This window comes from Neovison vison, chromosome 6 (assembly GCF_020171115.1).
Source record: "Neovison vison isolate M4711 chromosome 6, ASM_NN_V1, whole genome shotgun sequence".
Taxonomy (NCBI): Eukaryota; Metazoa; Chordata; class Mammalia; order Carnivora; family Mustelidae; genus Neogale; species Neogale vison.
The window spans coordinates 66,370,011-66,396,404 of NC_058096.1; the positions used below are offsets into that span (position 1 = coordinate 66,370,011).

At 37.0% G+C, this 26,394-nt stretch overlaps 1 protein-coding gene across 2 annotated transcripts in view; it reads right to left on the reverse strand.

Annotated features, from left to right (window-relative positions):
* GSK3B (glycogen synthase kinase 3 beta) overlaps window positions 1–25,886 on the reverse strand; it is a 221,283-nt gene extending 195,397 nt beyond the window's left edge. Inside the window, exon 1 of one of the 2 annotated variants that reach the window (XM_044251458.1) lies at window positions 24,799–25,886. In XM_044251458.1, the coding sequence (XP_044107393.1) occupies window positions 24,799–24,886 (88 nt within the window). In that variant the 5' untranslated portion in view covers window positions 24,887–25,886. The remainder of the gene's footprint in view (window positions 1–24,798) is intronic. The other variant, XM_044251459.1, reaches the window with a different exon arrangement.
* Between the last annotated feature and the right edge of the window lie 508 nt (window positions 25,887–26,394).

Below are 26,394 nucleotides of genomic sequence, written 5' to 3' on the forward strand. Positions count from 1 at the left end.
GACTTTATTTAGATTCACTTTTAGTGCTTTTTTAAAAAGATGTTATTTATTTATTTATTTGAGAGACAGTGCATGTGCGTGTGTGCACATGAGCACAAGCAGAGGGAGGGAGAGGAAGAAGTAGACTCCCCACTCAGCACAGAGCCTGATTCGGGGCTCTGACTCAGGACTCTGAGATCATGACCTGAGCCGAAATCAAGAGGCAGACAACAGACCAAGCCACCCAGGCACCCCTAGATTCATTTTTAGTATTAAGCCACAACAGATTACAACAATGAAATATGACTACACACACTACTATCTGAAATATATTTTTTTACTACTTTCTGGATTTTAGAGCAGTAATTACAATATAGAAAATTTAGGAAATTATATACACAAAAAATATACTACCTAGTGTTAATGAAATAGAAGGAAAAAAGGTCTTAAAACTATTTTTTTAAGTCTTATTTATACCCAGGAATCTCTTTTGATTATCCAAATTTAAAGCTCAACTGATAATATTACACTAAAAAACAAAGTTGCAGAATATTCATGACATAATGCCAATTTTGTTTAAAACCCATTTGTGGTATATAGAAATATTGTATACTCCTACTATACAAATGTCTTGAATTAGCTTGTAGTAATTTCTGGAAGTGGGCAGATGGGAATCAGAAAACTTTACACTTTTTATTGTATATAGTTTCTATGCTGTTTTGAGCCTTTGTGGTAAAATAATATCTTTATAATAAAAATGAAAAATAAAATACTTCTTAAGGTTTCAGTGCCTGAAGAAATGGGAAATTGGTCCCACTGAAATTTCCCTCTGTAACATTTTAATCTCAATCTATTTGGAACTGCATGAATAAAATGTCTGAATGATATGCAGATATAGAAGGCAATAAGGAAGAGCTTCATATACTCTGAGTAATTTCTGGGATTTTTGTTAAGTAAGAAAATACAAAATGCTAAACACATTTTAACTTTCATCTAAGAAGAGAGAAATAAGAATATACATACCTTTTTTTAACAATCAAAAACAAGGAGCACCTACATGGCTCAGTCAGTCAGTTAAGCATCTGCCTTCAGCTCAGGTCAAGATCCCAGGGTCCTGTGATCAAGTCCTGCATCAGGCTCCCCATTCAGTAGGGAGTCTGCTTCTCCCTCTCTGCTGCTCCCCCAGCTGTGCTCTCTCTCTCTCTCAAATAAATAAATAAAAGCTTTAAAAAAAAAAATAACCAAAAGCAAAAATGGTTAATTTGGGGGGAAAAAAGAAAGTTATCTATTGGGGAGGGGGAGGACAAAAGCTGACTGTCCCGATTATATTCCATATTGTAGTTTTGGTTTGGGAACAATGTAAAAAAATTTTTCCAAGATTTATTTATTTGAGAGAGAGAGAGAGAGAGAGAGAGAATGCAGTGAGCAGCGGAAGGAGTAGAGGGCAAGAGAGAATCTCAAGCTGACTCCCCACTAAGCACAGAGCCTGATGTGGGCCTCAAGCTGATGACCCTGAAATCATGACCCAAGCTAAAATCAACAGAAGCTTAACTGACTGAGCCATCCAGGTGCCCCTGGAACACTGCAAATATATTACATACTTATAAAACAAAATTAAATCAAAATGAAAAGAAGTTACACCCAAAAACTGAGAGCAAAATGAACAAAAGAAACTACATATCAAATGGATGTTCTAACCTCAAAAGAAATCATTTCAAATGACTTTATTCCTTTAAAGATTTATTTGACAGAGTGTGTGTGCACACGAGTGGGGAGAGGAGCAGAGGGATATGGGAAGCAGACTCCCCGCTGATCAGGATGCCCTGATGCAGGACATGATATCCCCACCTGTAGGTCATGATCTGCATAGAAACCAAGATTTGGATGCCCAACCAATGGAGTCATGCATGTGCCCCCTCATGTGACTTTAGAATGGTAATTTGACTGTAAATTCCTAATAGGATTTATATTAAATGCAAGAATTCTTAACTGTTTGCAGCAACCATTTTCTACAATAATCACAAAATAACAACACTAACATGCATATATGAATATAAGTAAGTAATGCACTCTCAAGATTTTTAGCATAAATGAAAAGAACTACAGATATGAACGTTTAAAAAGTCAAAGGCAAAACCTTGTAATACTAAACTCTTATTTTTGAAGTGGTATCAGATTTGGAAATATTGGTATGAACTCATGGTGTCTTTTCTCACTTAATCATACAACAAATTCAGCAAAGTGGCAGAATTAAGATCGACACAAAAATCAGATGTATTTTTATATACTATCAATAAACCATCCGAAAGGGGTATTTAAGAACAATTCATTTACACCAGGAATAAACTTAATCAGGGAGGTACAAGACTTGAAAGTTCAAAACATTACTGAAAAAAATTAAAGAATTAAATCACTGGAAACACATTCCATGTTCATGGATCAGAAAACTTAATATTACTAGTATGTCAATACCACCCAAAACAAGCTACAGGTTCAGCACAACCCTTACCCAAACTCCAAAAGACTTTCCTGCAAAAATGGAAAAAAGGATCCTAAAATTCAAATAGAATTGCAAAGAATTTTGAATGGCCAAATTAATCCTTAAAAACAACTACACTGGACTACTTAAACTTTCCCATTTCAAAACTAATCACAAAGCTACAGTAATCAAGACAGTGTAGTACTGGCATTTAAAAAAATATATTTACAGCTTAACAGAAGAGAACTGAGAGTCCCTGAATAAAGTCAGGCATCTATAGGCAATGGATTATTAACAAAGGTGCCATGGCCATTCAATGTGAAAAGAACAGCTTCTTCAACAAATAGAACTTGGAAAACTGGACCCTTACCTCACACCATATACAAAAATAAACTCAAAATGGATCAGGAACCTAAGTATAAGTAAAAAGACTATAAAATACTTAGAAGAAAACATGGATAAACCTGGAGTGATTTTTTCAGGTATGACATGAAAAGCACAAAAGGGAAACAGATACATTTGAGATCAAAATTTAAAACTTTTGTGGGGCACTTGGATGGCTCAAATGGTTGGGCATTTGCTTTCGGATTGGGTCGTGACCCCAGGGTCCTGGGATCGAGCCCTGCCTTGAGCCCTGCCTCAAGCCCGGCCCCAGGCACCCCGCTTGGCAGGGAGCATACTTCTCCTTTTCCCTCTTCTGCTCCCGCTGCTTATTTTCTCACTCTATTATATAAATAAATAAAATCTTAAAAAAAAAAAATTAAAACTTCTGAACATCAAAGCACACTACCAGGTAAGTGAAAAAAAGTTACGACTCACAGAACAGGAAGATATATTCAAGTCATATACCTGATAAGGTCTCGTATACCAAATATTTAAAGAGTTCTTACAATTCAACAACAAAAAGACAATCCAATTTAAAAATGGCCAAAGAACTTGAATGGATATTCCTCCAAAGAAGATATACAAAGGCCAACAAGCCCATTAAAAGATGCTCAACATCATTAGTTACTAAGAGAATGCAAATCAAAATCAGAGTAAAGTACCAACCAAAATGGCCATTATCAAAAAATGGAAAACAACGAAAGTTGGGAGAGGTTGTGGGAAAAACCAGAACCCTCATACGCTGCTGGTGGGAATGTAAAATGGTACAACCACTGTGGAAAACTGACTGACCGCTCCTAAACACAGAATTACCATATGACCCAGCAATTCCACTCCTAGGTAAATACCTTCAAAAAACTGACAAGCATTCAAACAAAAACTTACACACACTATTCATCGTAGCCAAAACTTAAATATCAATCAACTAAGCAGATAAACAAAATGTAGTTTTCCATACAATGAAATATTATTGTCATAAAAAGGAATGGAGTACTGATACATTCTGCAAAATGGATAACCTTGAAAACATGCTTCGTGAAAGAAGCCAGACACAAAAGGCCACATACTGTATGACCCTATTTATATGAACTGTCCAGAATAAGACAATGGTGATAAATACACAACACTGGGAATGTACTTAATACCACTGAACTGTACACATTAAAATGATTCAAATGAGGGTGCCTGGGTGGCTTAGTCAGCTAAACGTCCAACTCTTTTCCCCCATTCCCCCTGCTGGAGCCCTGTTGGGCTCCATGTCAAGGCAAGAAAGAAAGAAAAGAAAGATAAAGAAAAAAAGGTTCAAATGGTCCATTTTATGTTATGTATATTTCACCACAATAAGGAAAATCCAACACACACACACCATACACACCCTAGCTCTGTCCACTAAAAGGACCTAAAAAGAACAACCAGCCCATAGCAACAAAGACCCAGACTATGGTCTCTAAACATTATCACTAACAGGAATCAAAACCCCTTAAAGAAGTAACTGATTGTGAATCTAAGGTAGGTGACGCATGAGACTAGCCTGAAACATCTTGTTATACTAGAAAACAGAATTACCAAAGATTACTGAGGTTATATCTAGAGATATAGGAACCAACATAAAGGGACTCCCACCAGATAAAACGGGACAACTTGAAAATTAAAAAGAATACTACAATGGCTTAAAACAACAAACGTATTCGGGACGCCTGGGTGGCTCAGTCAGTTAGGCTGCTGCCTTTGGCTTAGGTCCTGATCCCAGGGTCCTGGGATCGAGTCCCGCATCGGCCTCCTTGCTCAGCGGGAAGCCTGCTTTTCTCTCCACCTCTGCCTGCCACTCCGCCTGCTTGAGCGCTCGTGCGCGCGTCCTTGCTCTCTGTCTCTCTCTCTCTCTCTGGCAAATAAATAAATAAAATCTTCAACAAACAAACAAACAAACAAACATATTCAAAACCAGGGGTTCCTACAGATACAAAAAATTAAACAATCTCACTGGCCGCTTCTATCAAATAGTAGGAAAAGACTCTGCTGTTCCTCAGAATAATCATATAATTGACTGAAGTTTAAAAAGTTTTTACAGAACTCCAGCATATAAAACAGAAGGAATGATAGCATATCACCACCACTAGTTATAATGATCTAGAACCCAGTCAGCAATCTTTCTTTCTTTTTAAGATTTTATTTATTTGACAGAGAGAGACACAATGAGAGAGAGAACACAAGCAGGGGAGTGGAAGAGGGAGAAACAGGCCTCCTGCCAAGCAAGGAGCCCAGTGCGGGGCTTGATCCCAGAACCCTGGGATCATGACCTGAGCCAAAGGAAGAAGGCAGACACCCAACGACTGAGCCACCCAACGACTGAGCCACCCAGCAAACTTTTACCAACCAGACAGTAAATATTTTAGGCTTTACAAGCCATATAGCCTCTGTATTAACTACCAATTTTGCCTCTATAGCATAAAAGCAGCGACAGACAATACATAACAGAACTACTGTGGCCAGATTATAATAAACTTTCTTTTACAAAATAAGGAACAGATTGGATTTGTCCTGTGGGGTATAGTTTGCCAACCCATAAGAAAGGCTGATGGGCAACCTTACAGTTGATGGTGAACCAGGTGAACCAGGCTGACAAGAATACACCTCAGCTGCAATCAACTGTAACATGACAAAAAGGGAGTCAGAATCTGATATTATGTAATAAGAGATATTTAGCACCATCTAAAAAGGTAATCTGATTAAAAATCTAACAGTTTGCAGGAGATACAGGAGGGATTACAGGAACATCCCCTCTATTTTTTTTTTAATTTATTTATTTGACAGACAGAGATCACAAGGAGGCAGAGAGGAAGGCAGAGAGAGAGGAGGAAGCAGGCTCCCTGCTGACAAGGAGCCCGATTCGGGGCTCGATCCCAGGACCCCTGGATCATGACCTGAGCCGATGGCAGAGGCTTTAACACTGAGCCACCCAGACGCAATGTATGTATTAATTTTTTTTAATTGTAAAGAAATTAAAATAGCAACCAAACGCAATGTATGGCCCTTGTTTGGGGTCCGAATTCAAACAAATTTTATTTTAGGGGAAAAGAAGATATAATCAGGAAATGTGAACAATGACTGATTATCTGATTATAAATCTGATTACAAATATGATTATCCTAAGGAATTTTTTAAATATTTGAAAGGTAGAATCATGGTGCTGTAGTTATGTTTGTTTATTTTAAGCATCCTTGGAGACACTTTTCAAAAAAATAAAATTATATGATGTTAGAAATTTGACTTATAAATCATGAGGGTACAGATGAATTAAGAATGACCACATACAGGTAACACAGAAACTGGAAATGGATATATGGTGGTTCACTATATAGTGCTATCTACTTTTATATAATTCAAAGCTTCTTAATTCATTAGTAACTGATGAAGAAAAACCCCAAAATGGAAAAAAATATTCAACACCTACTTGGGAATACGAGTTCCCTAAAAATAAAAAAAAACTTAATGAAAATTACCCCCATCCTACTAGAAGCCAGGTTCAGTAGCCATGAAGAGCTAACTGGAAAGGGAAAAGAAAAGGAAAGGAGAAAGAAGGAAACTGTGACTCATTCTCCACATCCCTCCTCCTAGTTAGTGAAAAAGCTGTGAGGTGCTGTTGGCTGCTCCTTCAAGAATGCCTGGCAAGGACAAAGAGTATTTTACTATTTAAGAAAAGGTTTCCTACGAAAATCACTCTACCTCAAGATGTGAAAACTGTCTGATAAGCCCCAAAGATCTTGGTTATTTTAAAGCAGTAAATAAAAAGTGAGGAAGGGAGAAGAAACTTTTTTGTGGCAGGCAAGGGGAGAGTTTCTTTCCCCAGCTTCCTCAAATAGAGAAGGAATCAAAACTAAAGGAAAAGAACACAGTATTCTGCTTAACTCAATTCACAGTTAATAACAGCCTTAGTGGTTTTGAAAGATTCTAAATAGTTACCCAAATTTTCGGGGAGCACTCAGGCCATTTAGTTCTACCAAAGGAGACGGCAGACACCTCATTTTGGGAGAAGAAAGATCTTCACATTCCATAGTATTCTGGTGTGCCCATCATAGTTAAGCATTTAATAATCTAATGGTCAATGCAAACCAAACTACCACCGAAATACAGACTAGATAAAAAGTTTTCAGAAGAAAAATATGCAGTCTAAAGAGACTGACAACACACACACCAGATCGACTTAAAATACACATCTCAAATTAAAAAAAAGAAAAAAAGAAAGAAAGAAAAGAAAAAAAGCCTTATGGCCACTAGGCCAACTTCTATTTATTACAACTAGTATTCACTGAAAAAATACCGGATCCCCAATGGGAAATGTAAAACTTTCTTAATGCCCTATAACTACATTCAAGATGGAATTTCCATGATCTTAAAAGGCATCTGGTGATGATTTTTCCTCAAATTTTTAAAAAAGGAAAAAAAAGATTTGGAGGCTTTCCTTGTGATCTCCCTACATATGCCTGTTTAAAAAAAAAATAAACACACAACAGATACAGGGAGATAGCAACCTACATCTAAGCCTTCATTATTTTTATTACTATAATAGCTAAGATTACTACGTGCCAGACACTGTGCCAAGCACCTTACATGCTTAATTACCTCCTATAAGCTTTATAATCACGCAGAAAGGTACATAACTGAAGTTAGTAACTTGTATAAGCTCACTATACCTGATCAAAGAGAAGGCTCTGACCTTATAATATCAAATATAGATATAAAATTATACATACCTAAAGACAGTATCAAATCTCACTCAAACAGCACTTTAATTTACAGAGTATTCTCTAAAACCTTTCCCTCCCAAACAAGGAGTTCATCTATACAAAACAAAGGATGCAGGACATGCATCAACTAGTTAATTTATTCTCCCTTCCTTCTTCCCTAAATAGAGCAGTTTATACTCTTTCCTAGTACCACTGCTAAATTTTTGTTTGTAACTAAAACCTGGAAGTTCATTACAATTACATAGTAGCATAGTAAGGTCAAAAGAGCAAAGACTTAGGGGGTGCTGGGTGGCTCAGTGGGCTAAATCCTCTGCCTTTGACTCGGGTCATGGTCCCAGGGCCCTGGGATCGAGCCCTTCATGGGGGCTCTCTGCTCAGCAGAGAGCCTCCTGCTTCCCTTCCCCTCTCTCTGCCTGCCTCTCTGCCTCCTCGTGATCTGTCAAAGAAAGAAAGAAAGAGCAAAGACTTAGGAATCGCAGAGATTAGGGATTGGACTGTAACAGTGGACATTCCCAGTTCTGCTCTCTAAGGAGTTTTGTCCTCTATCCTACAGAAGTGCCCTGTGTTCCTTGTCTATAAAATGGAGACATTACGTAGGCCCTGTAAAATAATACTCTTTAAATGCTGGCTCCCCTCCCTTCTCTTCTAAAATAAAAGCAAAGTCCAAACACCAAAGGCAGGACTTCCATAGTGTGATCCAAGGAATACAGGGATCCTACAAGCTACATTTTCTAAACTTCTTTGGGCACAGAATATTTATTATAGCATAAGAGCGATTAGAGTAACTAACGTAGGAAACACTAACTAAAGGAATTCCATACAGTCTAAAGAAAAAACAAAACAAAACACTTTGCTTCAGATTCTACGATAGCTCTTTTGGCTCTTCAGTGTTCATTTTTATCCACTATGCAGTTTCTGCCTTCATTCTGTATAGCTGAGCTGGCAAAGAAGTGCCTTCCAGATAGGCGACTATTCCCATGTATTAAACACTGTACATTAAAACCCAGATATCCTCTAGTAAGTATGGTCCAAAAAAAATCTAACTGATAAAAAACAGGACTCAGTATTGCAAAATTAACAGAAAACAGTATTTTTCCAATGGTCTTCTGGTTACAGAATAGAGATGACCAGAAAAATCCATCTATCTGTTTTCATTTACCAGAATTATATGAAATAAGCCAATTATTACAAACAAAATGTGTACCTGGCCTCACTGGCAGGCAATAAAACAAGGCAGAGGGTGGAAGCGAATTATATTCTATCTGAATTTTGGATTATCACAGGATTTCATTGTAATCTGACACTTAAAACACCCACCAACAAAGAAAAGTTGCTCAAAAGGACAGAAAATTTTATTCAAGTCATGGGAATCTCAAATCAACCTTTACCTACTCTCAAAAAATATAGACCTTCTTAAAAAGAAAAACATGATCAACAGATATGTTAAAATTTGGTTTTTATACTTAAGATTGATTGTTTTAAATTTATTTATCAACATTCAACATTTACTAAGTGCCAACTTGATAAAGAGAATCGTTATGTTCAAGAATAATATTAAGAAACAAGAAAAATACTGAGATACATGACCACAGGAAATAATTAGGATGGAAGTAGGTGAAGTCTAACACTTTTGCCTTGAGTCAAACTATGATGTGTTATCTGTGCTTAAGATTAGTTTCTTCAAGTTACCAGAGGTAGGAAGCCTCTATTTCTGCACAATCATTCACATTCTCTTAGCTCAGTAAAGCAGTTAAGAATAAGAGCTCTAGCCTAAATTACCTGAATTAGAATAGAGGTTCTGCCATTTGCTGGTTCTAAACCCTTAGCAAAAGTTAGTTAACCACTATAAACCTCAATTTCCTCAAAGATAATGGATCAGGCTCAACACTGACTTTCCAATACAGATTTCAAGTATATTTTTTTAACCATTTCCTACAGTGACTGTTTTACAGGTAGTCTATATTAATTTTGAAAGCAAAGTATTTCCTCTTAAGATTTTATTACAAAAAAGTATTTAAAATTTTAACTGTACTTATATGTGATTGACAGCTGTGTTCTTCTTGGTAAGAAACATTATAAAAAGTTAAAGTTCCTAAGCCTTACACACAGAAACCTTTATTCAATCAATTTTGGACAATTTTCCTATTCTCTTTCCTCTTCTCTTTCCAAATTATAAAGGCCACACAGTGCAGGAGTTAAGAGAACAAATTCAAAGTATGGTGACAAAATTTGCTGGCTATGTAAGGCCCTCTTAGACTCAAGTTTACTCATTCATAGACTACATTTGCCTTACCAGGTTGTGGTAAAGACTGAATAAGATACAAATAAACTGTTTAGTACAGTACAATGAGACAATAAGTACTCAAAAGTTTTTTTCTTATATGTGAAGTCTGGTGTCCTGAGTTCAACATGCTGGACCTGTTTTCTACTACCTATAAGATCCTGAATAAATCAATTAAAATATTTTTAACTTAACTTCTTCCATTAAGTGGAGATAATAATCATCTCAAAGCATTAGGAAAGTTAAATGAAAGGCTGGTCCTTGGCACACAGTAAATACTCAAAGGGTAACTGAATCTGAATTACTACAGTTCTAAGATCTGGGATACCATCAATATAGCATCCACAGAAACTCAATACCCATCATAACCATAAACATTTTTCTAATTAACTTCTTTTCTAACCCTCACTCTCATGGTCCACAGCAGCTCTCCACGTCTCTTCCCTAAACTTTATAAAGTACACAGGCTTTCTCAGGTGTATGTGAGAAATGAAAAAAAAAATTTTTTTTTAATTGGGACACTGCATTTTTAAACAATGTTTTACTCCTAAATTAATGCTGGTAGTTGACATGCTGTACAATTTACATTGATGCTATACACAAGGCATAGAGTCAGAGAATTCTCTGGTTCATGGGATTTTCCTTTTCTAAGGACTCCAGGAACTGGTCCATCTGCTCCAATTTTATAAGTCATGATACACACCCCTTATTTTTCACTAGGTACTCATCCTCCACTATGGCAGAAATATAACACTAGAACATTCCCTCTATCCTTTGAATGTACACAGTCACTCTTTAATTTTTCTAGAAACTCAAAAGAGGCAAATATATATAATAATATGTTCTCAAAAGTCTCCCAACAAAGGTTATCCCTGATGTTCAACTGAATTTAAATAGAACTATGCTTTGTTCTTTAGTAACTGCTTTTGGATTTCAAGGAGGGCATACCAAACAACTGTTACTTAAACAGAGAAAACAAATCTCTTCTATGTCTAAAAATCATGCCCTCGGCCAGCCAAACATCTCACAATGTACCCAATTAGTCAGAGGCAGATGCCATGTTGATCAGTAGAATCCAAATTATTGTGACAACATGACTTCTCAAAACCAAATACAGACAGCCAAATTTTACAGCTAGTTAGGAGGTTAGTTTATTTAGCAAGAGAGACCATATTGTTTACTTCTATTTCTCTCTCTTGAATTGATATACTAGTAAGCACTACTATATCAAATACTATCTTAGAGACACAAAAAGAGGTCCTATAGAAATTAAAGTTTTCATAAATCCCCACAATACAATTACATGTCTAAGTAATCCATGAGGAAAGGGCCTATTAATATTTAAATATTATATTTATTTATTTTATATCTAGAATAATATATTCTATATTATTAGAATATTCTTATTCTACAGGAGATATATTCTATATCTCCTATAGAATAAGCTACTTAGTGAAAATTTAAAAACTGATTTGTCAAACTTCTTTGCTCTAAATTTCTCTTCTAGCCTCACCCATTCCAAACAAAATCCTGGAAGGCTTGGGGGTATTGGTAGTAGCTGAACAGGCTCAATGTTTCAAAGGTTCTGTGTTCACCAACCAGTGCAACCTAGCACCCAAGTTCTTTCATTCATTCAGAGTCATTCAGTGCTAAGCACATAATATAAAGTGTCTATAAATCTGTCTTTATCCTTTCCCTGTATTGCCCCTTCATTTATTTTTATTATTTTTTTATTTTTTTAAAGATTTTATTTATTTATTTGACAGAGATCACAAGTAGGCAGAGAGGCAGGCAGAGAGAGAGAGGAGGAAGCAGGCTCCCTACTGAGCAGAGATCCCGGGGCTCGATCCCGGGACCCTGGGACCTGAGTCGAAAGCAGAGGCTTAACCCACTGAGCCACCCAGGTGCCCCGCTCCTTCACTTTTAAATAAAAATTTGTATTTAGGGGCATCTGGGTGGCTCAGTTGGTTAAGTGTCTGCCTTCAGCTCAGGTCATGATCCCAGCCTCCTGGGATCAGGCCAGAGTCAGGCTCCCTGCTCAGCTGAGTGTGGCTTCTCCTTTTGTCCCTCCCCCGGCTCATGCGCACATGCTCTCTATCAAATAAATAAAATCTTTTTAAAAAATTCATACTTAACTTTGTAATTTCTTTTATCAAAACTTAAATGTTCCTAGAAATAACAGTGATAGTTTGGTGACCTGGAAACTCTATACCATGTAACAACCATGCATAGTATACACATAAATACCATAACAAATTGCTTTCAACCCAAACATGTATTAAGTGGCCCAATATAAAAGGCACTGTGCTCCATATTGCAGGAAATACAAACAGAAGTATAATACTCTCTTTCCTATACTCCTTTTGCCTAAAATCCCCTAGGGTGAGACAAAACAAGTTAACCAGAATGCAAGGCAGAATATAAGAAGGGTGACAGAGAGTGCTACAGGGATTACATGCAAGTGAATTTCATGCCTTGGGGTAAGGCATGGATGGGAGGAGTTAAGTGGCTGAGGTGGCCTTTGAGACTCTGAAAGCTGGGTAGGTCTTTGAAACAGCAAAGAATATTTAGATTAATAAGATTCCATCTGGGTCAGAACAATCATGGCAATGACAACATTTAAAAACCTATCAAAAAGAATTCAATACACATTTAAACAGTTGTGCTAAAATATGGGAAAAAATCATTACCTCCCATAGCAAGCACCTTTCTGAAGAACATAAATCTCTCAACCTCCTTTCATGTGGTATTAAATTTCAAAATTAATTAAAGACATGACTGAAAACAAAACAAAGCAGTTAAGATATATCAATGAAGTATTTTTAAACCACATACATCTTAACTGTTCCTTGAAAATACACTATGATTAGGGCACCTGGGTGGCTCAGTGGGTTAAAGCCTCTGCCTTTGGATCAGGTCATGATCCCAGGGTCCTAGGATCGAGCCCTGCATCCGGGCTCTCTGCTCAGCAGGGAACCTGCTTCCTCCTCTCTCTCTGCCTGCCTCTCTGCCTACTTATGACCTGTCTGTCAAATAAATAAATAAAATCTTTAAAAAAAAAAAAGAAAAGAAAATACACTATGATTAAACAGATTGAAAAGAGAATTTCATGATAACATAATTCCTAGACAAAATTCTATGCCTACACTGTCCAACAGGATAGTCAGTAGCAACATGTGGCTACTGAGCTCTTAGAACATGGCTACTCCAAATTAGGATATACTGTAAGTGTAAAATACCCACCAGGCTGTGAAGAGTTAGTACCAAAAAAAAAAAAAAAAAAGTAATATATCTCATTAGTAAATTTTATATTGATTACATATTGAAGTAATATTGTGGATATACTAGATTTAAAAAAACATTATTAAATGTTTTTAAACATTTTTAAACACTATTATTAAAAGTAAGTTCACCTGTATTTATTTACTCTTTTTAATGTGGATCCTAGAAAATTTTATATTCCATATGTGACTCACATTTGTGGCTAACACTGTATTTCTATCGAATAGCTCTGGTTTAAACAAGTATTTATATTAATATTGTTCATATTTCTGTATTTGTTTCAGCCTATTGCTTCATGTTGGCATGGTAATCACTTGATCATAATGATACAAAGTAACCTCCCAAACATCTATGCCTCAGTGTCTAGACACTGAAAAGATGAGACACACGCCAAAAAAGTGTGTGAGCTTAACTACTCTTTTGGAGCAAATGTGTAAAAAAACAACCAACAAACAACTTTTCTAGATACATTTACCGAGCAGTTAATTTTTTGGGTGCTGCTGGCTGATGTCATGAGATTATGTTAAGATAAGTATTAGGTGATACAAAGACATGGGATCCAGGGAAACAGGAGTGGACCCTGAAGAGCAATGAAGTCAAGATGACAGCTATACAGTGGGGCCTGGAGAACCACCAAGCCAGATCTCAGTAGTAAGATGAGGACTCCAGGAAAAAGACACTCCTGGAAAACAAGAGTGGTGGAGCAGATCTAGAGAATCCTTGCTAAAATCTGAGGTGTAGAAAAATCAAGATTATGATCACTGCAAACAGTACAAGAAAAAAGAAAATGGAAACAATAAACTGTAAAAAAAAAAATTAAAAGCAAAGGAAATGTGATTGCCACTTAGGAAATAGTTTGATAGTTCCTTGAAATATTTAACAGTTAGCATACAACCTAGCAATTTCACTCCTAGGTATATATCCAAAAGATAAGAAAATATATGTCCACACAAAAACCTGTTCACAAATATTCATAGCAGTATTATTTATATTAGCCAAAACGTAGCTAACAATCCAAATGCCTATCAACTGAAGAATGGATAAACAAATGATGGCAATTCCATACAATGAAATATTGTTCAAAAATAAAAAGGAATGAAGTACTGATAAATGCTACAACAGAGATGGACATAGAAGATATTATATGAAATAAAAGAAGCCAGTCATAAAAGCCACATATTGTATGATTCCATTCATATGAAATGTTGAGAATAGGCAAATCCATAAAAACAGAAAGTAGTTTGGTAGTTACCAAGAGCTGGGAGGAAGAAGCATATGGGGAATGATCACCACTGGATACCATACAAAAATGTGCTAGTATTAGTTGATAACTGCACAATTCTGTAGACATACTAAAACCACTGTACACTTAAAATGAATAAACTTTATGGTATGTGAATGATATCTCAATAAAGCCATTTTTATATTTTTTTAAAGATTTTATTTATTTGAGAGAGAGAGAGAGAGTGAGAGAGAACATGAGACGGGAGAAGGTCAGAGGGAGAAGCAGACTCCCCTTGGAGCTGGGAGCTTGATGTGGGTGGGACTCAGTCCAGTACTCTGGGATCATGACCCAAGCTGATGGCAGTTGCTTAACCAACTGAGCCACCCAGGCGCCCAATAAAGCCATTTTTAAAAGGGTATGTGATCACTGCACACTACCTGTTTCTGCTAAGAATACTGCTTAGTGTCTAGACACTGAGTGTTACTCATTTGAATAATTTTAAAAATTATTTAGCTAAAAATAGTTGCATAATTATATTAGCATGCTAGCAAAAGTGCAATAAGGATGAGAATAAATGTCTATCATAATAAGAAAACAATAAACAATATCAAAAAGTAATTTTAACAAATAGGTAAAAGTATATGAAATAAAAATATGACAAAAACTGATAGAGAAAAACAGCTGTCATAGTTAAGAGTGCCTACAGGAAATAGGAGAAAGAGAAGAGTGGCTTCCATGAAGACTTTCTTTAAACCATATGAATGTACTATTTTATAAAAATAAAAATTTCTTTTTTAAAAAAGACTAAGGAGTGCTTGGTTTAGAAGCAGAATGAAACCGTGCGCTCTTAAAGAGGTAAAAGGCACAGGCTTCATTGACACTGACGCACTCTGCGCCTCTGATCTCTCAAGAGAACAGGTTTTTTTCATCTAAGATGTTAGAAAAATGGAAAATTAAAGGAAAAAATGAATTTTCCTTTGTGTTTTTCTTTACCATGACAAATAACTACTTCCAGCAAGAATGATAATACCTTCTCAACGCTATGGATCATTTCTCAAATACACAGAGTAGGAGACATTTTAAATATGCTAAGGGTTCACTGGTTGTGACTATTAGCACTTTACCTCTTATTGCCAAGAGAATCACCTTCTCATCTTTGTACTTACTCCCCATCTAACTCACATTCAGTAAAATAAGGGTTTAGAAACTTAAAATATTGGAAAACATCCGCAATTTTCTAGAATTATTGATTTAAATTGTGTTTTAATTCTAACACTCTTATGCTAAAGCTGTGTTCATTTAAGTATGTATACAAAAAATATAATTCCATAATAGAAATAACATGTAAAGAATCAGAGTATCTACAGAAGGGATTCTTAAGACACAGGGATGCTGTCTCCAAGAAAGGGAACTGGTAGTTTAAAAGCAGGAGCAAGACAAAGATAAAAACCGTGAAAATTTTGAATCACATGAGTAAATTCCATTTTTTAAAGCAAAATATGTAAATAAGAATAGCATGTAATTGTCTATCATACAGCATCCAATTAGTAATATTGTGGTTATTGCTATAATTATACAAATCTGATATATGTATACAATTAGGTACTATTGCTGAAACCCTACCAACTCAAAGCTTCCCCCTTCCCTTCAGAGTTTAATAAGCGGAGTGTGAAAACTGAAATTCCAATGGGGAACTGCAGCAAATACACCTGCAATACTGGCAGTCTGATACCAGGCATTTACACCAGCACCACAAATTCTTCAGATGCTGCCTCTACAGACTTAAAAATCTAGGAGTAGGAATTTGACTCAGCTCAGTAACTTCAACACATGTCATGAAGAAAGTGATTAATCAATTAAAAAGAATTAACTGGAGTGCCTGGGTAGCTCACCTGGTTGAGCATCCGACTCTTACTTCAGCTCAAGTGATGATCTCAGGGTTCTGAGTGGGACTCCATCTGGAGCCTACCTAAGATTCTCTCTCTCCCTCTGCCCCTTCCCCTACTTGTGAGCACATGTGCTCTCTAAAAAAAATTTTAAAAATAAAAAAAAAGTTAAAATTAAAAAATAAAAGCAGCTTAAAAAAAGAATTAACTGACCTTATGGAATTAGGGGAAATAAAAGGAGTCCATTTTTTAAGATAGATTACCCTTCCTTGGAAAGAAATCTACAACACCCAACATTTTTTAGTATTATTAGCCAGTGAAGCCCCTAAGAATTTCTTAGACTTCCAAAAGAGGATTGGAGTGCTATGGCTATCCTTTATCTTCAGATCAACAATCAAGATACCCACCTTTTCAAATTCTCATTAACAGGTCTTAAGTGTGGTTGGTAAAGTTACTAATAGCTAATCATTAATTCATGAAAAAGCTTAAATAACACCATGCAGTGCCTTCTAAGTATTCAAAAAACAAAAGATATGAGCAGGTTAAAATTCAAACAGCAACTTCAAAGTACCACAAAAGAAGAAAAAAAAAAAAAAAAGACAACGAACCTTAAATCAGATAAAATGCTACCGCTGAATAATAAATGTATCTGGGCTAGCATACTAAAAACTTTAGTAATCTTTATCCATATCATTGAAATGCAAATAGAGTTGGTCAATGGGACAGTGATGACCATTACTCTTCCTTATCACTTCAGTGACCAAGAAATTAGAGAATGTTTGAAGTAATGAGAAGTTATTACAGAACCCCAGGTATCCTCTTGCCCTTTTAAGAGATATAATTCAAACTTCTCTAGGTCAACATTTTGAAAAATTATCAGTGATCCCCCCACCCCCAGCTTATAAGTCTACACTAAGTAATCCCAATATGCTTGCTTGTCCTTTTTTTTTTGGAGATGTAATGCTTAATATCAGTATCCATTCATTCCCTTCTAACTTGCAGTTTTAAAAAATGAGATAACTGAATGAATTACAACCATGTGTTAAATAATAATAAAGAGTTATAGTAAAATCCTAAAAACAAACATATGAACGAAGTGTTTGCACAATTCGTCCAGGAATTTCAGATATTCAGGAGTCTTTTTGCTTTGCTTCCTGATTGTCAAATGCCAACCGATTCCAACAAAGATGATGTTCCAAAGAACCCAATTCCACTCTGACGCAGAGCTGTTATTCTTTAAAAACCAACAATAACTGAATTCTCAGTTATAACAAATGTCCAACAGACACTTGACTAATTGTACATACATAAAATCACGAAACCATACACACATAAAAACACACACATATATATATACACTCATGAAGTTTGCTGTCAAATACTAAAAGGAGGAAGAGAACACTGAGAACACTTCACAACCTATAGGAAGAGACAGAATTAATAATCCTTAATAATAGCTTATTTGGAGAATCACAGTCTAATATTACCTGGAAATATAAACACACCAGATTTACACATGAAAAATCAGTACTTTTCAATTAAAAAAAAAACTCTGAGCATTAAAAAAAAATCCATATATCACTTTTCTTTTTTGGCTGGCATAATCCTTAATATTTCCATTTTCGTGGTTGTCTTAGGAAGTTTTCCTGAAATCATAAGAGAACTGACCATTTTTTTCAATATAACTGTGAATACTTAATACTATATTTGCTGATAGACATGCCTGAAACTAACTGCAAAAGCAGTATCAATGAAATTAGTGAAAGTCTTACATACACATTATCAATGAAAGACTATCCTAAAAGTAAAAGGCACTTTAGCTTATCCCTGGAATCCAAGTATCTCTATAACATACGATATGGAAAAAGAGCTGTAGACTCAAAATGCCTGGGTTTAAATTCTAGCAAAGCAACTTTCTTCCCAAGTAATCTTGGGATAAATTGTTTCATCTCTCTGTATTTTATTTACCTAATCTATAAAGTGGGGATAATAGTATTAGCTAGTTTGCAGAGTTGGTGTAATTATTACACTGAAATGTTGCATATAAAGAATTTGGCACAATGCTTATTTAGAACACAGTAAACATTCAATAGACATATCACTTATCAATCACATCAGTATTTGTGGCCACTTTCTGTTAAAGTAACCTATTTATTTTTAGCTTCAAAAGCCTAGGATTTCACACGATAAAATTAAGGATAATGAAAAAGAGTTTTAATGTCAGTGCGTAGTACCAGTGTTACTATTATTTGTGCCGGCCTACCCACCTCTCTAACTTTAAAGCATGTATGTTCAATCCTATGCCTGTAAGTTCATTTAAATTTCACCACCATCCAAAATACAAGTTTCTAGAAAAACAGTTCCTCTTCCAGAAATGTTTACTTTTTATTATTAAATTGATTTCAAAGGACAATCAAGAAACTAATGACTCTAGAATACATTGAAAAGAGAACATTTTAAGGGATTCATATTTTATGACATTGTTGGCCATAGCACCCTGGAGAAAAAAGGAAAACTTGATCTGGCAGAACTGAGAAACAAAAAAATACATCATTGCCTCAATCTGATCAAATCAGAATGCTTCTAAGAAAATTACCCAATACAAAAATATAAGATTCAACTATTTACAAAAATTTAACTTGCATACCCTTTAAAAGTAGACTTTGTCCCTAAAACATAAGCAAAAGGGGGCAGGGGGATTGTAAACTGAGAATCCAAATCTACAGAGTTTTATCTTTATACCAGACCAAGCACATTACAGATACAGTATTTATTGAAATAATTTTCAATGTTCATTATGTGCTGGGTATTAACTTTGAAAAACAGAAAACTCAGTAATCAACAGAACAGTATAATAAATGTCCCTTTTTAATTTATGTCCTTTATCAATTTAATGGTAAAAACGTTTGGGGAAACTATTAAATTGTTCTCCTTTAACTCTACTGTCAGTTTTTCCTTGTACTATTCACACAGGTCTTTATACGAATATATATTTCCACATCACATTCAACAATTTCAAAGACAATTTACATAACCAAAGAAGATTTGTACAATCTAAGATAGAAGCAAAGACTGCAACCTCTACTCCAAAACCAATAAACAATAAAAATACCTCTAGTCTTGAAATCACATAAGAGTCCCTTTCCATTACATCCCCTGCCCCCCAAGAATGCTAGGAAATGATGCAAATTTTCCAACAAATTCATCTACTTACAGTGACTATGTTTTTAGAACAGTATCTGGGAAATCAGCTTGGTCTTCTTAGTACCAGCATATACTCCAGTCACATACACGTGCTGTCCCTCCATTCTCCATTGCAGGGTGGAGCATCACAAGAGACACCACAGACTTACAGTCTGCCCATCCCCATTCTTATCCCACAATCCCATGAGTCTTATTAAAAAGTATGAAACTGTGGCATCAGGTCAGCATGGGTCTGTTTCACAGCATTCTCCACATATAAAGCACACAAAAACAGAGCTTTTCAAGTCTCAGAATCTGCTACTGATATTTTAAAAACTCTGACTTCACCAGCTTTGGTGTCTCTCCAAAACAGTATCTCACACCTGCAACTGAAGTCCAAAACAAGGAGCAGATGGCACGGAGTGCAAGAACTGATTTTCATATAAACTACACCAGTGAAATGAATGTCACCTCATTTATTCAATGCCATTCCCAATCAGCCATAAATCGATTTGTGAATCTCTTGGCTCACTTAAAGTTTTGTCCTAGTTCCTATCCCTTATAATTATTTCACAATTAGCACTCTACAGATGCATACAACAAGAGAGTGTGCAATTCTTTTACAAAAGTATTAGTGTTTTAACAACTCTGGAAAGTTCTGGTTGGGAAAGGAATGAAAACTTAATGAAAGTAAGGTTTTCAGTCTCACACACGAGCTCCCATCCACATAAACATGGATGATCTAGAAATTGACTAAATTCTAATAACCTAATTTTTAGATGTCACAAGGAGAATGAACTCCCTGAAGAACAGAATAACTCGAAGTTGCCACGTAGCTTTTGGTTTTAATACAAGATGACTAAATACTGCACAAAAATACGCAACTGCTATTAATTATCCTCTCTTCACTAAAAAAACTGATGTAAAAAGTTTTATATGAGGAAATAAATGATACTCACTGATTTACTCTCCTCTTTTTAAATCTTCTATTTAAAAATTAAACCTAGCCAATTGGCTAAAATTTTGCCAACAGTATACCAAAAGGATTTTTAACTAATTTTTTTTTTAAGATTTTATTTATTTGTTTGAGAGAGAAAACACAAGTAGGGGGAGTGGGAGAGAGAGAGAAGCAGGCTTCCTGCTGAACAGGGAGCCCAATGCAGGATGGATCCCAGGGTCCTAGAATCAGGACCCAAGCCAAAGGCAGACGCTTAACGACTGAGCCACCCAGGTGCCCCTATTAATAATATTTTAACCAAAATCACCATAGGAAGTCCTTTACCTTCTCTTTTTTGAGTAGTAGTACACAATTCTACAGAAGGAACTGTACAGCTCCTAACATTTAGACACTTAAAAAAGACACTTGCATCTGAATGCAAACCAAAAAGAAACATTGGTTTCACCACAGTAAGTAAAAAGTAATATTTGAAATATACAATTTAAATACATGATTTAAACTTGGGATGAATACAGGGCACCTGGGTGGCGCAGTCTGCTAAGTGCTGACTCTTGGTTTGGGCTCAGGGTTGTGAGATCAAGCCCCACTTCGGACTCTGCCCTCAGTGTGGAGTCTGCTTCAGTTTCTCTTCTTCCTGTTCCTCTACCCCTCCTGCTTATGCTCTCCCTCTCTCTAAATAAATACATCTTTAAAATAAATAAGTAAACAAACAAACTTGGGATGAATACTTAACTCAACCAAAAAGGCAAAAAATATGTTATAAAATCAACTTATAATTTCTGCTGGAGCCTTCACAAACCAAATAAAGGAGGCTATTATTACTATTATTACTATTATTATCATTATTTTAAGTGCAAAGTTTAACAAAGAATAATCATTATTTATGAAAAGCAGGTTTTAAATGATTAAATGACAAAAGATTAAATTAAAGGCTATTTAAAATATCTAGTTTCAGGGCGGCCTGAATGGTTCAGCTGGTTAAGCATCTGCCTTCGATTCAAGTCATGATTCTAGGGTCCTGGGACTGAGCCCCATAATGGGCACCCTGCTCAGTGAGAAGCCTGCTTCTCCCTCTCCCTCGGCTTGCAGCTCCCCTTGCTTGTACTCTCTTTCCATCTCTCTCTCTGTCAAATAAATAAAATCTTTAAAAAATAAAATATCTAAAGTTTTTATGTCACAAAAAATATTAGTCAAATATTTTTAGTCCAAAAAATATTTCCACTGCTTTTCGATAAATTACCATAGAACTATTATAACTAGGGTCAAGGGTGAGGTTTTTGAATCTACATAAAAAATTACTTTCTTTTTTAAGACATTATTTAATAGCATTTAAATAAAAACCATTGTTTACTGCTCCCCAAAATAAATCCAACATTTTTAGGTGAAGAAAAATTAGAAACTGTGCAATTAATAAACTGTAAAGTTTAATATCACTGCCAGTAACCACATGCTCTCTGCTGAACTTTAAGGGAACCTATTGTACATTAAATTTTTAAAAAGCGAACTCATCTACCTTCTCATCTCAGCACTTTCTCAACTTTCCCATTACAATCGACAATATAACTCGGCAGTCAAGTCTTCCAGACCAACAACATCAGAAGTTATTTTTAACTCCTGACTCCCTCCCAAATATTCCCCTTCGATCCAATCTGAAGTCCTGCCAGTTCGTCATTCACACTATCTCTCAAATGTGTTACTTTCATACCATTTTCACATTTTATTTTATATTTCCTCATGTTCACAACATACCCTACTATTTCTCTGAAAGGGCTCTAATGTTTACTGTAATCCATTAACTCAGCTGTCCAAATCACCTTCAAATAAACATCTTGTTCACCAACCTACAGTAAATCCCAATCTCTACTGAATCACAACCAAGCTCTTCCAAGTCCCTTCTGCTCTCCGTCAACTATAGTTAACACATTTTCCAAACTCTCTCTCTTCTTATTTTCTAACTTAGGCCCCTTTAACTCAGATTTACCAACTTGCTTGGTAGGTACAAAAATTATCTACCTGCCACACAAAAATCACCATCTCTGTGCCTCTGTCCATTCCTTCCACCTAGAATCCTTTATGCTTCTCTATCAATTCAAACGACTGTCTCCTTTAACACCTGTCTTAAAACACATTTCTACAGGAAGTCCTTCCTCTCCAATCCAGAGGCCTCACTCCTGTATTCTTCATCCCTCTGAACAAAGCATTCTCTTTGTATTTATAATCTTGCAGTCATCATGATACTGTTCATATTTCGTCCCATAACCTGCCTCTACGACTAAATGATAAGCTTTTGAGGCCAAGGACTTTAATTTCTTTATGTATCTCTATTTTGAACAGGGATCTCTTAGAACAGTAGCACTGAAACAAATGTTGAATGATATCCTTTTTCTTCTAAAATGTCCTTAAAGTCAAAGTTGTTAAAAACACAAAATTTGCATTGAACTCCAATTTTTTAAATGTTATGATCTATATAAGAAAAGAAAATTAAACACTTTAACCTATGCACTTTACAAGAGTTACTCCAACCTCAGTCAACAAACCACATTACCAAGAATTAAGAAGTCATTTTCAAAAAAAACCTTGGAAACAAAATTAAAAGTCCAAAAACTTAATATTATAAGCTATTCCATTTTGCTCTCTGAAATTGATCTAATAAAATAATTACCTAAAATTGATTTCAAGTGGTTTTAAACTATATTACCAAGATGAAAAACATACAAACACTCCAGTACCACAAGAGGCTCTTAAGTAGCTATTATAAGATTTGCCTCATCATAGCTGAAAATTACCCCAGAATTTTAAAATATTCCTTTCAAATGACCCCATGAAGTGCTTAGAAAGCTTGCCTCTCCTCTAAAAAATGCATCATCAGCTGCCTTCTTCACATACCCAGCATTCTGTACTAGTCACAAAAATAAATAATGAATAAATAACTTTTAAAACTGATCTGCTATTCAGCTACTACCTTAGACTACCTTGTTTCAGGCAAGTCCAAATGCCAAAATAAACTGAAATTCTGAGCTCAATTAAAAATGATAATTTTAGGTTGCTTAAGCATATAATCAACTTCACATCACAGCATGTATATATTTTTTAAAAATCTCAGTTCTTCAGTTCTCTCCTAGGCAACAGTTTTTCTTTGCCCTCACTATGCCCCTTTCTCCAGGAATAAGGAAACAATGTAGATATTTTTGTCAAATTCTGGAAGTATGGTTTAAATAAACTGTCACTAAATACCTATTTACAAATAGAGATACTCTGGAACAGTAGGTACTTAGTATACCAAACACAGACTATTTAGCACAAATCTGGGACAAAAGTACAGTCTAGCAACAACCCTGAACACAAGCTCAAATATCCCTATTATACTCAGGACTACAGCCTTCTGCAAAGCCTGTGACAGAAAGGTCTAAATCCATAATGTAATAACTAAACCCATAGTTTTATCTAAATGTGGGAGGAAACCAATGCAAGAGTATTTTAAATAGTCCTAAAAAGGGACGTTTGAACTCTAGATAATTTAACAGACGCTGAATGCCATGGCACCCCAAAACTGAACTTAATGATGACTCAGTGACAATTAACATTCAACTTAGTATCTGGCAACATGACAATACAAACCTCAATCAAAACTTGAACCTACTTCCAAGCTACCTTTTGATTAAACATAAATTATATAGTGGTAAATTGGTAATGTCAAAACGGGAAGGTTAAGAGATCGCATTAAAACGTGTGCAATTAAAACAATGCCCGTAGGGATGCTACTGGGTCTCCACCAGCTCCCACAGACCCTTTCTAAAGGGAGAACTCAAGCCTCGCCTCCAAAAGTGAATGCTAGGTACTAAGCAAGTTCATCTCTGAATTAAGACCAAATACTCTGTAGTCACACAAACAAGAAACAAATGTTAGGAGACTGACATTTAGTCTTTCTAGCAAGTATACAAAACTATGACAACCCCTAAGACCTGAGCTAAATAAAATAACCCTCATTCCAAAAGACAAATACTCTGCAAATGTACGTAACGATTGAATAGTCCTCTTTATTCGAAAGGATGAGCAAGAAAATACTTTCATCACTATTTCAACATGGAAATACTCAAGCACTTGATAAAGCTGACTACCAAGAGCACAAAAAGTATAAGAAAAGAAGCAACTTTCAAATCAAATCATCCAAGTAAAAAGCATATTCTCTCAATTCAAGGTTAATGAGACCGGGGGAAGTGGTATGGGAATAGAGAGGGAGCTGCCTCATCCTTGACTGAAGACAGGTTTTTGCCCTTTTCCACTACCTCTTGATTATTATTAGCAGAAGATCTAATATTTTAAGATCCTGGTTAGTAAAGGCTTTGTATTTTAAGGGTGAGGCGGAGAAGGGGTGTAAAATAAAATCAATACTCACTGCTAACTTTCATGCTGCCAAAAGCTGAAGGCTGCTGCACTGGCTTGCAGCTCTCCGCAAAGGAGGTGGTTCTGGGCCGCCCTGACATGATCACTCTTTTCCCGAATCACCCTCTTTTCCTTCCTTCCTTTTCTTCCTTTTGTTTTATGCTGGGGCGTTAGGTTAATGATAAATGCAGCATTAAGTTGTCCCACAAGAAGATTTAAAAAAAAAAAAAAAAGACTTCGTCTTCTTGGCTTTCACTCCTTTCTGTACAGCTATTTAAAAAAAAAAAAAAACTGAGCGATGTATTTCTCCTTCAAGACAGATCAGTATGGATATTTAACATATAGATGATTTGGGGCTGGGAAAAAAATAACAGTTCTTTCCCCTCCCTTTCCTTGGAAAGGAAAAAGGGAGGGGGGAGTCTTAAAAAATATATATCACGTGAAACGGGGGCAAATACTTGATTGAAAATAAGTACTCTGAATATTGTATTTTCCTCGGGGATTTTTTTTCCGAGTCAATGAAGAAGGAAAGCGGCGGAAGGATCACGAGTCTCACGCTTGAAAAGAAGGGGGGATGGGAAGGAGGGAGGGAGAGGGAGGGGGTGGCTCGGAGATGCGACGGGAAACGCTGCGGCTCCGGCAGCGGCGGGATCCGGCGGGCAGACGGCGGGGGCCCGGCGAACTGGAAGGCGGCGGAGTCGCGAGTCAGTCAGAGGCGGGCGGTGGCGGCGGCTCCTCTTCTCATTGCGCCAGGAGCAGCTGCAGGCGGCGGCTGGATCCAGCGGCCATGGCGGCGGCTGTGGCGGAGGCAGCTCCCTTCAGACCCCAGGCAGCGGATCCTCGAGTGCTCCCCATACGCCGGGGACATGGGAACCCGGCAACCGCTTCCGTCCCCTGGGGCCCCCTCCCCCGTCCGCGGCACCAGCGCGGCCGCCCTCCCGCCCCTCGCCTCTGCTCGGTGCCCGCTCAGGAAGTCTCCGCGCTTTGCCCCCAGCCCGGAGCCCTGTCAGCGGCTGCGGGGCCGGCTCCTCCTCGCTTCCTTCCTTCCTTCCTTTGTCACTCGGCCCGGGCGGCGGCGGCGGCGTTGGCGGCGGCGGCAGCACAAGCCTGCATTCGCCCGGGTCGGGGGCTGCTCTGTGTGAGGAGCGCCGTCTGCGCAGCCGCCTAGCTCTTCCCCACTCACCCTCCCCCCTCCTACTCGTCCTCCGCCTCCTTCCTCCCCCACCCAGCCTTACACCGCCCAGCGCCCCGCCAGCCGCGTAACAGGCGTCTGGGAATCGCCGTCCGAGGTCCGCGCCCGCCTGCTTCGGCTGCAGAGCCGAAGCCAGAGCAGAGCCAATCACAGACGTCGATTGTTTGCGACTCCGCCCGGAAAAAGCCGATCGACCTGAAAAACCAATTAGGAAGTGTCGCTAGAAATCCACGCCCAAAAAGCGGAAAATGCCGAAGATAGCCGATGGAGAAGAAGGTGGGTTCTAGTTCTGTGGCTGGCTAGTGGAGAAATTCGACAATGGCAGCAGTGGCCAATCACAGTGGCCGGCCCTTACGAAAAAGCTTGAAGAGTTAAGCACGGTGAAACCCGGAGTCACCGGTGAAACGGCACGGCTGG